The sequence below is a fragment of the Cetorhinus maximus genome, chromosome 17 (genome assembly GCF_964194155.1).
Source record: "Cetorhinus maximus chromosome 17, sCetMax3.hap1.1, whole genome shotgun sequence".
In the NCBI taxonomy this organism is placed as follows: Eukaryota; Metazoa; Chordata; class Chondrichthyes; order Lamniformes; family Cetorhinidae; genus Cetorhinus; species Cetorhinus maximus.
Window position 1 is genome coordinate 78,518,681 of NC_135895.1, and position 13,064 is coordinate 78,531,744.

The 13,064-nt window shown below is 46.4% G+C and overlaps 1 protein-coding gene across 7 annotated transcripts in view; it reads right to left on the reverse strand.

Moving 5' to 3' along the window:
• LOC144692531 (retinoic acid receptor RXR-gamma-A-like) overlaps positions 1-13,064 on the reverse strand; it is a 258,889-nt gene that overhangs the window by 130,266 nt on the left and 115,559 nt on the right. For all 7 annotated transcript variants that reach the window (XM_078561502.1, XM_078561500.1, XM_078561501.1 and 4 more), the window contains exons 3-4: positions 6,963-7,101; positions 2,169-2,348 (exon numbers count right to left, since the gene is read on the reverse strand). In XM_078561502.1, coding sequence (XP_078417628.1) covers positions 2,169-2,348; positions 6,963-7,101 — 319 coding nt within the window. The remainder of the gene's footprint in view (positions 1-2,168; positions 2,349-6,962; positions 7,102-13,064) is intronic.

A 13,064-nucleotide genomic window follows, 5' to 3' on the forward strand; every position in this document is an offset into this window, starting at 1 on the left:
TTCCCTCTCGGTCGCCAACTGCTTTCTGCTGCCCTGCCCAGGTCCCCCAGTTCTTGGCAGTGAGCTGAGGCAGCGAGCGGCTGAGTGTGCTGAGGGAGGGGTGGGTCACCCGATTCTGCCCCTATCCAATGCCCACACCTTCCAGCGAGAGTCACAGTGGGTGTGTCGCTGGTGTGGGAATCCCTGCTCCTGAGCTACCTCAGGCCCTGATGGTTTCTCACCATCACTCTCTATAGCTGATACAGTGCTGATGAGAGCGATGGTGTTGGCGCTGTATCAACTCTTGCTTCCCCTCTTGTCCTTTACTAATGAGCCCAGCGGGATGTGCAGATTGGTAACCGTCCCCTTGGCTACAAGGGTGCTGGACAGATGACCCTGTGACTCCAGGGCTAGGAGGTAGTTTCTGGTTCCTCGTGTGGGGCCACTGTCTGAGGTGATACTGGTATCACTCAGCGACTCAGGCATGGAGGGTAAATCTCTGCACCCTGGATACTTCAAGTTTTGGGGACCGGCATTACATTTATTTTAAATCGTTTACGTGGTGGAGACAAGGAGCCCCTGTTCCAGCTCATCAGCTGCTGAAGCCCTCGCTCATGCCTTCGTTACCTCTAGACGTGACTATTCCAATACACTCCTGTCCACTCTCCCACAATCTACCCTCCGGAAACACGAGGTCATCCTAAACTCCTGGCCGAGTCCTTCCTCGCAACAAGTCCTGTTCACCAATCACCTCCATGCTCGCTGACCGACATGTACTCTCGATCAAGCAAGGCCCTGATTTTTACATTCTCACCCTTGTCTTCAAATCCCACCATGGTCTCGAAAATGTACAGCCCCATAATCCCCCAACACATCTGCACTCAAACAAGCCTGGGATTCCTGATTTTAACCGCTTGAATATTGGTGGCCGTGTCTTCAGCTGTCTGGGCCCTAAGCTCTGGAACTCCCTCCATACACCTTCGGCCTCTTTCCTTTTTCCACCGCGAAGATACAACTTAAAATCTACTCCTTTGACTGAGCTTTTCATTATCTGGCCTAATATCTCTTTATGTGCTTGCAGTCTAATTTTCCTCCATAACAATCATTTGAAGCACTTTGTGACACTTTATTACATCAAAGACTCTATATAAATAATTAGTTGTTGTTGTAAATCTCCCTCTACACTGTCCCCATCAAACACTCCCAGGACAGGTACAGCACGGGGTTAGATACAGAGTAAAGCTCCCTCTACACTGTCCCATCAAACACTCCCAGGGCAGGTACAGCACGGGGTTAGATACAGAGTAAAGCTCCCTCTACACTGTCCCATCAAACACTCCCAGGGCACGTACAGCACTGGGTTAGATGCAGAGTAAAGCCCCCTCTACACTATCCCCATCAAACACTCCCAGGGCAGGTACAGCATAGGGTTAGATACAGAGTTAAGCCCCCTCTACACTGTCCCCATCAAACACTCCCAGGGCTAGTACAGCATGGGGTTAGATACAGAGTAAATCTCCCTCTATATTGTCCCATCAAACACTCCCAGGGCAGGTACAGCACGGGGTTAGATACAGAGTAAAACTCCCTCTACACTGCCCCATCAAACACTCCCAGGACAGGTACAGCATGTGGTTAGATACAGAGTAAAGCACCCTCTACACTGTCCCCATCAAATACTCCCAGGACAGGTACAGCATGTGGTTAGATACAGAGTAAAGCACCCTCTACACTGTCCCCATCAACCCCTCCCAGGACAGGTACAGCACGGGGTTAGTTACAGAGTAAAGCTCCCTCTACACTGACCCCATCAAACACTCCCAGGGCAGGTCCAGCACTGGGTTAGATACAGAGTAAAGCTCCCTCTACACTGTCCCATCAAACACATCAGGACAGGTACAGCACGGGGTTAGATACAGAGTAAAGCTCCCTCTACACTGTCCTCATCAAACACTCCCAGGGCAGGTACAGCACGGGGTTATATACAGAGTAAAGCTCCCACTACACTATCTCCTTCAAACACTCCCAAGTTAGGGACAGTCTGGGGTGGTTGTAGGCACTCTTGGGGGGGTCACAGATCATAGGTCCAAAACACAAAACTCCCCAAATTGGACCCCAAACCCTCTCTGGAATGCTTGATGTCAGCCAGTTTGCTGTGTGTTGAGTGAGGGCGAAGGGGCTGGATCTACCTTCTCTTTTCATTCCCGTGGCCAGGCATTTCTGATAGCGGCAGTATTGGCAGCGATTTCGCTGACGCTTGTCGATTATGCAGTCCTTGGTGTCACGACAAGTGTAGGTGAGGTCCTTGCGCACAGTCCGTTTAAAGAAGCCTTTGCAGCCCTCGCAGCTGTACACCCCGTAATGCTTTCCTGGAGAGAGACAGAAAGTTAGAGCCAGCTGCAGCGAGGAGAGGGTGAGTACTCACCAGACTGACCTCAAAAAGCATTAGACAGAAATTCACATTAACAGGCCAGTTGGCCCAACCGATCTATGCCGATTTTTAATCTCCAAATGAGCCTCCTCCCACCCCTCTTTATCTCAGTCTGTCAACGTATCCTATTCCTTTCTCCTTCATGTATTTATCAAACTTCCCCTTACATCTAACTATTCGCCACAACTACTCCATGTGGTAGCAAGTTCCACATTTCCACCATTTTCTTGGTAAAGGAGCGACACCTGAATTCCTTATCGGTTTTATTAATGACCATCGAACATTTATAACCAGTTGTTTTGGTCTCTGCTGTTAATAGAATGCAAGCTGGTTTATGAAATCAAAACCAAGGCACAGAGCTTTTCTTAACTGAGAGAGTTTATTGACTTTGTTCAGTCTCACAGCTCCCTCCCACCCAGTGTCCCAGCTATCCCCTATTTATATGTGCTCAAAGCGCTTAATTAAACAATGCCCTACACCTGTGTATTCTAACAATATATTTAACAAACCATTAACATCTGCCTCAAGTGGAAACATCTCTATGTTGGTCTTACCCAACACTTCCAGAATTTTAAAGATATCTATAAGCTCACTCTAGAGAAAATAACCCAGCCTGTTCAATCGTTCCTGATTAGGTTTATCCTCGTAGTTGTGCTATCATCCTGGTAAATCAGTTTTATACCTTCTCTAGTGCCTCTATATCCAGAGCTGCGCACAGCACTCCATGCATGGCCTAATCAAGGATTCTGTACAAGTTAAACTTGGATGAGGCCCATCAGTATCCCCTCCTCAACAATTAGGTGGTCAGGCGATGAGGCGTTGTATCTTGGTGGGCCAAATCCTTGAGGGGAGATGGTGGGGGAGGGGTGGGAGTGGCGATGAATATAGTTTAAATCCCTGTCCCCATTAATACATTGACAGCTCCTGTCGCTGATACTCTGGTGATGTCATCTCTCTGGCACAAGAAATGACAACATGAAGAGTGGCCCTTCCGCTAACCTCTAGGCCCCCAAGAACATTAAAACAGGACAATGCAGGGGGTCAAACAAATACTAAACACAAACAGGAGGAATGGGATCTGACACCTTCCTGAGCCACAGGTGCCTTTCAATTTTCCCATATTTTCCATAATTTCCTCCCCCTCTGCTGTCGTCAGCTAAACCTCCTCTGTATCATTTTTAAAAATTTCTTTTCCTGTCCCAATCCCTTCCTCTTTTACCTTTATCTCATCATCATTGAATCTCTCCTCTCCATTACAGACCTTCCCTTTTTGTCCATTCCCTCTCCCTGGTCCCTTGCTTAAAAGTTGTTCATTTATAACATGTTCCAGTTCTGATGAAAGGTCATTGGGGGGTGGTGGTGGTGGACAGTGTGAAGATGGTGGTGTATAATGATTAACAATCCAGGGGCCCAGGCTAATGCTCTAGGACACGGGTTCAAATCCCACCATGGCAGCTGGTGGAATTTAAATTAATTGATAAATTTGGAATTGGAAACTAGTCTCAGTGATGGTGATCATGAAACTATCATCGATCATCGTAAAAACCCATCTGGTTCACTAATGCCCCTTTAGGGAAGGAAATCTGCCATCCTTACCTGGTCTGGCCTACATGTAACTCCAGACCCCACAGCAATGCGGTTGACTCTTAATGGCCCTCTGACATGGCCCAGCAAGCCACTCAGCTCAAGGGCAATTAGGGATGGGCAACAAATGCTGGCCTTGCCGGTGATGCCCACATCCCATGAAAGAATAAAAAAACACTATTTGATATTTGTTCCTCAACTAACGTTACCTAGAAAGAGGTCACTTGCTGTTACTGGAATCTCCTGCTCCTATTTATATATCGACTACTTTGAAGAATGGGGTAGGGCTTTAGTTACATAAATTAAGGTCTATATTTATCAGACCCAAGGCCTGATCTTGACCACCTCCTGTTTAGCGTCTGCGTTTGACTGGAGACTGCCTGCAACGCTCACAACCCCAACCGCAGCAAACAGAGGATGGCTATCGGAGTCTCAACCCATTTCCCACCCTCCGAGACGATGAGGATACCCACCCTCCACATGTACCCACTCAATTCAGACAGGAATGAGGATCCCCGGATACACCGTTCCCCCCCCCTCCCCACTGCTGTTGCTCTGAATGAACCCTCCAACTTTCAGAGGGTGGGAGTGTTTCAGGTGGTTAAGAGAATAGCTGGTAATTGAGTAGGGGCTGCTGAAGATCGAGTCTGACTGTTTGCAAACACTCCATTCATTATTGCAATCATCACTTGTTCATGTCCCTGTTGATTGAAGTGTGTGGTGGGTCCACTAACCAGCCCCACTTAGAAATTCAGAGTGCCCTAATTAAAGCATTCATAATGTAAGAGATTTGAATGTAATTGCTGGGTTCATCAATCATTTAATAGTTTTCAAAGTTCAGCTTAGATCAGTTGTACTCTTGTATACATTAAAAGGAAACTTGAATTTTAGACATGCCTTTCATAACCTTGATGTTCCAAAGTGCTTTACAGCCATTAAGTACTTGTGAAGTGTAGTCACTGTTGCAACTCGAGCTGCTAGTTTGCACATAGCCAGATCCCACAAACAGCAATGTGATAATGACCAAATGATCTGTTTTGGACGTGTTGACTGAGGGGTAAACATTGTCCAGGAGACCAGGGAGAACTCCTCCGGTCTTCTTCGGAATAATGCCATGGGATCCTTTACATCCACCTGAGAGGGCAGACTACACCTGATCCGGAAGACAGCACCTCCGACAGTGCAGCATTCCCTCAGCGCTGCAGTGGGAGCGTCAGCATGAACGAGAGGCTTTTGGTGGGCAGTTGCCTCTGGGAAATGCTGAACTTTAAAAAAAAATTTTGGTTGAAGGACTCAGGCACGGCCAAACTCTGGAGTTTTTGAAAGGGATCAGATGGGGGAGGAGGGTGGGAATGGAGTACAATTACAACACTGTCAATAAAATCAGGGTTAAGATTTCCTGCTTTTAGCCTTGGCCAGCATGCGTTTCACATTACAGATGGGGACAGGGTATTTCATCATGTATGCAGGCTCATAAAATTCCATGCTTGTACCACACCGCACATAGCGGGAACCAGAGATCATGAGAACTCGCACTCACAAACTATAAAAGGGATTATTTCAGTAAGTTGCCACATTACCTAATCAACCACCACAACACTAGGGCTAAAAGTTCAGTGTTAACTTGCCGTCCGCGCTTGCTAGCTTTCCCTCTCTGCCTGTGTGTGGTCCACTAGTTCTCCCGTCAGATTATACAGAACCTTTCTAAATCGCAGGTCAAGCCTCAGCTGCAGTATTATGCCGGATTCTGGGCATTTAGGAAGGACGTAGGAGGTTCACTAGGCGGATTCCTGGGATCGGGAGTGGTGTTATCCGCAAGGAAAGGTTGGACAGGCTGGTCCTGTATCCATTGGAGTTTAGAAGAATGAGAGGTGATCTTATTGAAACATACAAGATCCTGAGGGGACTTGACAGGGTGGATGCTGGAAGGATGTTTCCCCTTGTGGGAGCGATTAGAACTGGGGGACACAGTTGAAAAATAAGGGGTCTGCCATTTAAGATGGAGATGCAGAGAATTTTTTTTCCTCTCTGAGGGTCGTGAATCTTTGGAACACTCTTCCCTAGAGAATGGTGCTGGCAGGGTCAATGAATATTTTTAAGGCAGAAGTAGATAGATTCTTGATTAACAAGGGAGTCAAAGTTCTATCAGGGGTAGGTGGGAATGTGGAGTTGAGGCCACAATCAGATCAGCCATGATCTTATTGAACGGCAGAGCAAGCTCAAGGGGCCGAATGGCCTACTCCTGCTCCTAATTTGTATGTTTGCATGTCACGGCCTTGGAAAGGGTGTGGATTTAAATGAGTTATACCAAGGATGAAGGAGTTCATGAGGGAAAGGCTAAAGGCTTGATAGAGGTGTTCAAAATTATTATGGATCTTGACAGAACAAATAAAGATAAATGTCATTGGCAAAAGAGCCAGAGGGAAGATGAGGAGAAAGTTTTCACTGCAGCTTATTATGATCCTGAATACACTGTCTGAATGGGTGGTGGAAGTAGATTCAATAGCAACTTTCAAAAGGGAACTGGATAAATACTTGATGGGAAAAAAACATTGCGGGACAATGGGGAATGCTCAGGAAAATATGAGTGACAGGATAGCTCTTTCAAAAAAAACAGCACAGACATGACGGGCCAAATGGCCTCCTTCTGTACTGTATCATTCTATGATTCTATGACTGTGCTCACTTGTTCAGGCCACGTCAGTTGCCATGGGTATCCTTTCATGCTTAAAAACGACAGCCAATTATGTCACCAAAGAATCAAACATTACCAGGTTGGAACCCAGTCTGGCTCTGGTGCGAACAACGTACAAGATGCAGCAACAACAAGGGTTAAACGCAACAGCCCTTACTGATGGGGATAACCAGAGCCGCTGAGGGACCGTGGCTGAAATCTTTGAGGTGAATTTTTGCTGATGATAGGCTCTTGTTGTCAGTGCAAAGATTTGAGGGCAGGTTGCAGTATTACCTGAGGATCGGTCTCCACATATCGCGCAGATATGCTTGGCAATCGAGTTGGGGCTGTAGCAGTTCATGTTCCCAAGTCCGCTCAGGCCGGGTGGTGGTTTAATATCCTCTGTACTACTGACGTTGTTCACTGCGTTAATCTGAGTGAAAGCAAAGAAGTTGATTTAGAAACGTGCGGACACTGCTGGTGAGAATCACCTGGGAAGAATAGGTAGCTACTGTGCTCTTGGAAATGTGTACATGGTACAATATAAAATAGAGAAAATATTTTTCTCCGTGCAGCCTTCGCAGTCGTTAATGCGTCTCCAAAAATATGTGAGCTGAAATAAGGCAGAAGGAGCTTCACGTGGAACATAAACATCAGCACAGACCAGTTAGACTGCTTCCATACTTAATGTCATTCAAAGTTAGAGGATGGCTCCATTTTCCACTGATACAACTCTTGCAACCGTTTTAAGTGTACACACACACACACAGCGGAAAAGCAACCTTGAAAAATGCCAAGTATCTCAGCCACCTAAGGCTGGTGCTGACGCTTACAAGGATTTTTCTCATTTGCAAGGCTCCCTCCCCAAACAGCAATTAGACTCTGCTCGATCGGAGGTTGTGTTTACCAAACAACATTGACTCTTTTTGGCCTTAAAGGACACAGCTGTGCCTTAGCAGCAAAATAATACTCTTCCCATTGCAACTTATTAGGGCCCACACCAAACAGAATACCACTGAGCGGCATTGCGCATCGCAATTTTCTGATACGCAGGGATGGCGTGCACTGTTAGCACTTCTTTTGATAAAATCTACCCTTGTGTATGCCAGTCAGAGCCCCAGTGAGCATTAACTTGCAATGAATTACCCACAGGTTTAGTGAAAGCCAGTTCATTTGCTGCTCAGGGCACGGGCAGAGTGATGTTTTCCAGTCACAGGAGTTGGGAGTGCTGTGGGGTTGCGAGGGGGTGCGCATGAAGTTTTAAAACAAGAAACGACTCAGCTCTTTGTCCCTTTCTGAGCAGAGCAGCGCTGGCACCGTTCACCCAAAGCCGAATGGCGCAGCATTGAAGGGGCCTAACGCCTGCTTTGTCAGGGCTGCCGACAAAATAAAGGTTCATCACTGGGCTGAACGTAGATGAAGATCAGGCACCAAGTGACCCCGCCCTTAACCTCATGGCCATTTTAGGAGCATGAATCGCGCACTAGGATGTTGAATTTATATACCATTAAGTCTTGAGGAAACCTCATGCAAACCATTTATCCATCAAATGATAAAGCATTTGATTTCCTGACTATTGAAAAGCAATAATTTCAAGAGAAATTTCATCACACCAGTGATATGCTAGGAACCTTTATTATTCAGTCATATAGAACCATCTTATCAAGGTGTGATCGCCTTCCAATTTAGGCAAAGAATCTTGCCAAGAGTCTGCTACAAAAACATTTTGGGCTCTCTCTTTAAAAGTTTAAATTTTCACACCAGTATAAATACTGTGTAAATATGAATGTTACATAAAGTTAGTATTGTGCTCTATTCTTTATTTTGCTTTTGTGGATTCTTATACATTTAAATAAATACGACCCAGTAGTTTAGCCTGTGTTTTATTGTGAATAGGAATTAATTATTAAACAAGCTATTCTAAATGGAGAATAGAAACATGGGTTTCAATTCATGTGGCACATGTCCGCTTATGGAAACTGTCCCTATCAAAATAGAAAAGAGGTTAGGAAGAATCTTGAACTGGAAAAGCACTTAAAACAACAAGAATGAGCAACACCAATCTAACCTCGCATAAAGTGGTTTCTCTCTATCTCTCATACACACAGTTCAGAGGATGATGTTTTCATTCTTTAATAATCGCTAGTTTATGTACTGAAGGCAGCAAGGACCAAAGCTGTTTTTCATAAAAATATTGACACCACCATGTCAATAAGTTGCAGGCAGGGCTGGAGACGAATTGTGGTTTTAGTTTACAGTTCCTGAATATTACCAGATAAAACTGTGTGTGATGGCCGGTCTGGCCCTGGCACTCCAACGACATCCATTTTCAGGCCTAGTTGATTCAGCATCTACTGCGTCCACCATCTACAAGGTGCAAGTCAGGACTGTGATGGAATACTCTCCCCTTGCCTGGATGAGTGCGGCTCCAACAACACTCAAGAAGCTTAACACCATCCAGGATAAAGCAGCTCGCTTGACTGGCATCCTACCCACCATCTTAAACATTCACTCCATCCACCACCGATGAATAGTGGCAGCAGAGTGTTACCATCTACAAGATGCACTGCAATAATGACCAAACCTCCTTTTGATAAAATCTGTGACCTCTACCATCTAGAAGGACAAGGACAGCAGATACATGGGAACACCACCACCAGCAAGTCCCCCCCTCCAAGTCACACACCATCCTGACTTGGAACGATATTGCCAATCCTTCACTGTCGCTGGGTCAAAATCCTAGCTCTGCAGCACAGAGACAACGGGTGCCCCAGGACGTATACAAATGATGACAGCGTTTCCTGGGAACGTTGGAATTCAACTTTCACTCGTTGGTTTCAGCCAAGTCAGCATGTGTTAGCTCTGGATCCTCATCAGACAGTACACATGTTCAGATCAAAACCCCAAACAGTTCGCAAACTATTTTGATGCCCTAAATGTGAACCATGAGATTATGTATATACATTGGAAGTGTTGTGAGGAGCAAGGAAACATTGTGCCTGGCTCCTTCACTAACACAGTGCCAATCTGGGCCAGCTGGTAGAGCACTTACCTCTGGAAACCATGGGTGGACTAGTGCTCCTAATCCAGGCTCATACTGCAGTGCAGTAGCGAGGGAGTGCTGCACTGTCAGAGGTGCCGTCTTATGGGTGAGACTTTGAACCAAGGTCTGCCCTCTCAGGTGGAAGTAAAAGATCCCACGGCACTATTTCAAAGTAGAGAAGTCGACTTCTTCTGGTGTTGACCAAGAAACTCAAAAAACAAACTAACTGATCATTGTACTTCCACCTCTGTAACACTGCCCTAAAGCTCAGCTGCTCAACTCTCATCCTTGCCTGACTATTTAGGTGCTCTCACAGCCAGCCTCATATCATAACCTTCAAAACTATTCCTGTATCAGGTCCCACTCACCGCTCTCCCCTGTCTTGTGCTGGCTAGCCTGAATTGGCTCTAGAGATAGGTGGGGAGAGGAAGTGGGGGGCATGCCTAACACCACCAGTTTAAAATGATTTCCCTCCCCACCTTTGTAACCTTCTCCAACCCTGCAACTCCCCCTCAAACACTTCATTTCTAACACTCTGGCCTCTCCTGTGCACCCTCCCCTCCACTGGGAGCCATGTCTTAAGCTGCCTGAATCCCAGGCTCTGGAATTCTCACCAATCCCTTTCCTTAAAGCTTTGAGGGATTCCAATAAGTTTGGGGGAGGGGGGGGGGAGTGGAGGAGGAGGAGGAGGGAATGCCTTCCTTAAGGGGTTCCAAACCAGGAAAAGTAATTTCATGAAGCTGAACCTTGGGCCTCTACATGTGTTTTTCCCTCGAGGCAAGATTTGACCTTGAAGTGTTGAGGTTGTATGGGACTCACTGAGGAGAAATGTGGAAAGGCCAGGTGCCCCGTAGAGCTGGAAAAACACGCATCTTTCCTTCCTAAAACAGAATTCAACCCCAGTCACCTTAGACTTAAAGCGAAGGAGCAAGAGAAACCTTCCCCAGGCGGACAGAGCCCACCACCTGGGAGATATAAACATGGCGCGCCAGAAATAACAGCTACTCTCATGGGATCACAAACCAGGTTCATTCACGCCCTTTAGCAGGATAGTCAAGCGTGAGGGGACATCTAAACTGAACCAGCTTCTGATGTTAAATTGGACCGGGGGTGCCCAGTGAATTGACACCGCCTCCCCCTCTCCCCAGCCCATACGGCATGCCGATTACTGCCCTGGCTGAGGCAAGTTAACCCAAGGGCTGAAACTCGGGAGCTTATTAGTTTGTGGGGCTCAGTGCTGCATCCCACGGGATCGTTGGCTGGAAGCTGCAAGGCAAATCTACCCCCACCTACACAGCAGGAACAATCCCTGCAGCACTGCAAGCGGCTGCTGTACAGTCAGCGCAGGGTCCAAAGGCAGCTCAAAAGTTTCTTGCTTTCAAAGACTCGTTGTCCGCTGCAGGGTAAGAAACAAAAGGGACAAGGGAAAGAAAGGGAGAATAAAAGATGCAAAGAGAGAGAGAGGAGAGAAAAAGAGAAAAAAACCCTGTATTTATACAGCACCTTCAAACACCACAGGACATCTCAAGGTGATTTACAGCTGATGAAGCATTTACGAAGTGTGGTTGTAATATAGTTTCCCTCCTTCCAGTATTCTTCATTCATTTGAGGGGAAGGGAGGCATTAATTTACTGAATGTTTTATAGCCAACTGGACAGTGTGTGTGCGTTAACAGTGGGCGAGGGCTGTCTCAGGTTCAATTAGGATAAGTGTTTCCTGGTCTAAGAGGCAAGCAGCACCACAACAACATCCAACATCAGTGAGAACAGGGTCTTGAGGAGGGGAGGGGAGTGGGGTCCGTGGAACTGTACCCCAGTGAGAGTCAGCACCTTCAGGAGGAGGGGAGTGGGGTCCGTGGGGGAATTGGACCTCAGTTGTGGTGCTGCAGTGCTGCCTCCATGAAGCCCTCAGTCATTCTGAGCTCCAGTGCCTGCGCTTTTCCCACTTTCCAAGTTGCTGCCAGTTTTGCTCTTTAACTACAAACAATGCTAGAAGAACTGAAGTGTTCAAAAATGCAGAAGATGTGACTTGGGATTGGAGACTAGTCGAATCATACCCGCACTCTCTTACCTCACTTCACTTGAACACTCTGGGCCCTGGGTTTCTGCTCCATTGCTCTGTGGGTTTTTTTTTGCAACTTGCCTACAATTAGCTAAAGCAGCACGAAAGAGTGGCATCTGAAGAGCAAATCGAGTTTCTGTCGTTTTTTTGCGATAGTTTAATAAATTGGCTGTGTGAGTTTCTGCTAATTTGCAGAACCGTTTGTGAACCTTAAAGGAGCACATTTTTTGCTGGTTCTTCTGGGAGGAAGGGCACTATCTGGAATGTTTTTAACATTCTTTGGGATAACGGTGTTAAATATACTGAGTGACTGTCTCCTGGATCCTAATACAACTAGGAATCCCGTACAGTCTCTTAAAATTGTTTTCAGCTGTTTAAAATGGAGTTTCTCACGGGTGTGAGCTACCACAGACCGATTAAATTGCTCATTTTTCGTTGTAAGCCTATTTTCAGCTGTATTGGTAAAACCGTACCACGGTACCAAACTTAAATATATCACAGAATATTTTCTGAAGCAACATTTTTGAAAGAAAAAAATGTAAATATATTGAAACCCTGTCTGAATGCAGATTCATGGCAGATCTCACATTGGGCGATATCCAAATTGGTTTGAGCAGAATCCTGAACAAAAACAAACACTTTCCTAAATTAGTGCAATCCTCAGTGCAAATTGTGCCCAATTGCACCCTAACATACACACTTCACTGTGATAACTCTGCTCCACTGTACCTCTGTGGACAGGCGGAGCATCACCTCCAGCCAAAATGAAGGCTCTAAGGGTGGGAAGCACACGTTAGCCTCGTCCATTATAACTTCACCAAGCTCATGGTATTTAACAGCAGCAGACACAACGAAAGCCACCCGTCAGTCAAGCTCATTGTACGGTCAGTGCTAACGGAATGTAACCAGGAAACAAGGATCAGCAGCACAGGGTGGCCAACACCAGCACCGTCACCGTCACAACCGTTACCACCAAAACAGTCACACCAGCCCCACCACCATCAGAACCACCACCCCATCAGAACCTTCACCAGCAGCGCTGTCACCACCAAAGCCTTCCCCACCAGAACCTTCACCATCAGAACCATTACCACCAGAACCTTCCCCATCAGAACCATTACCACCAGAACCTTCACCATTAGAACCATTACCACCAGAACCTTCACCATCAGAACCATTATCACCAGAACCTTCACCATCAGAACCATTACCACCAGAACCATTACCACCAGAACCTTCACCATCAGAACCATTACCACCAGAACCTTCACCATCAGAACCTTCCCCACCAG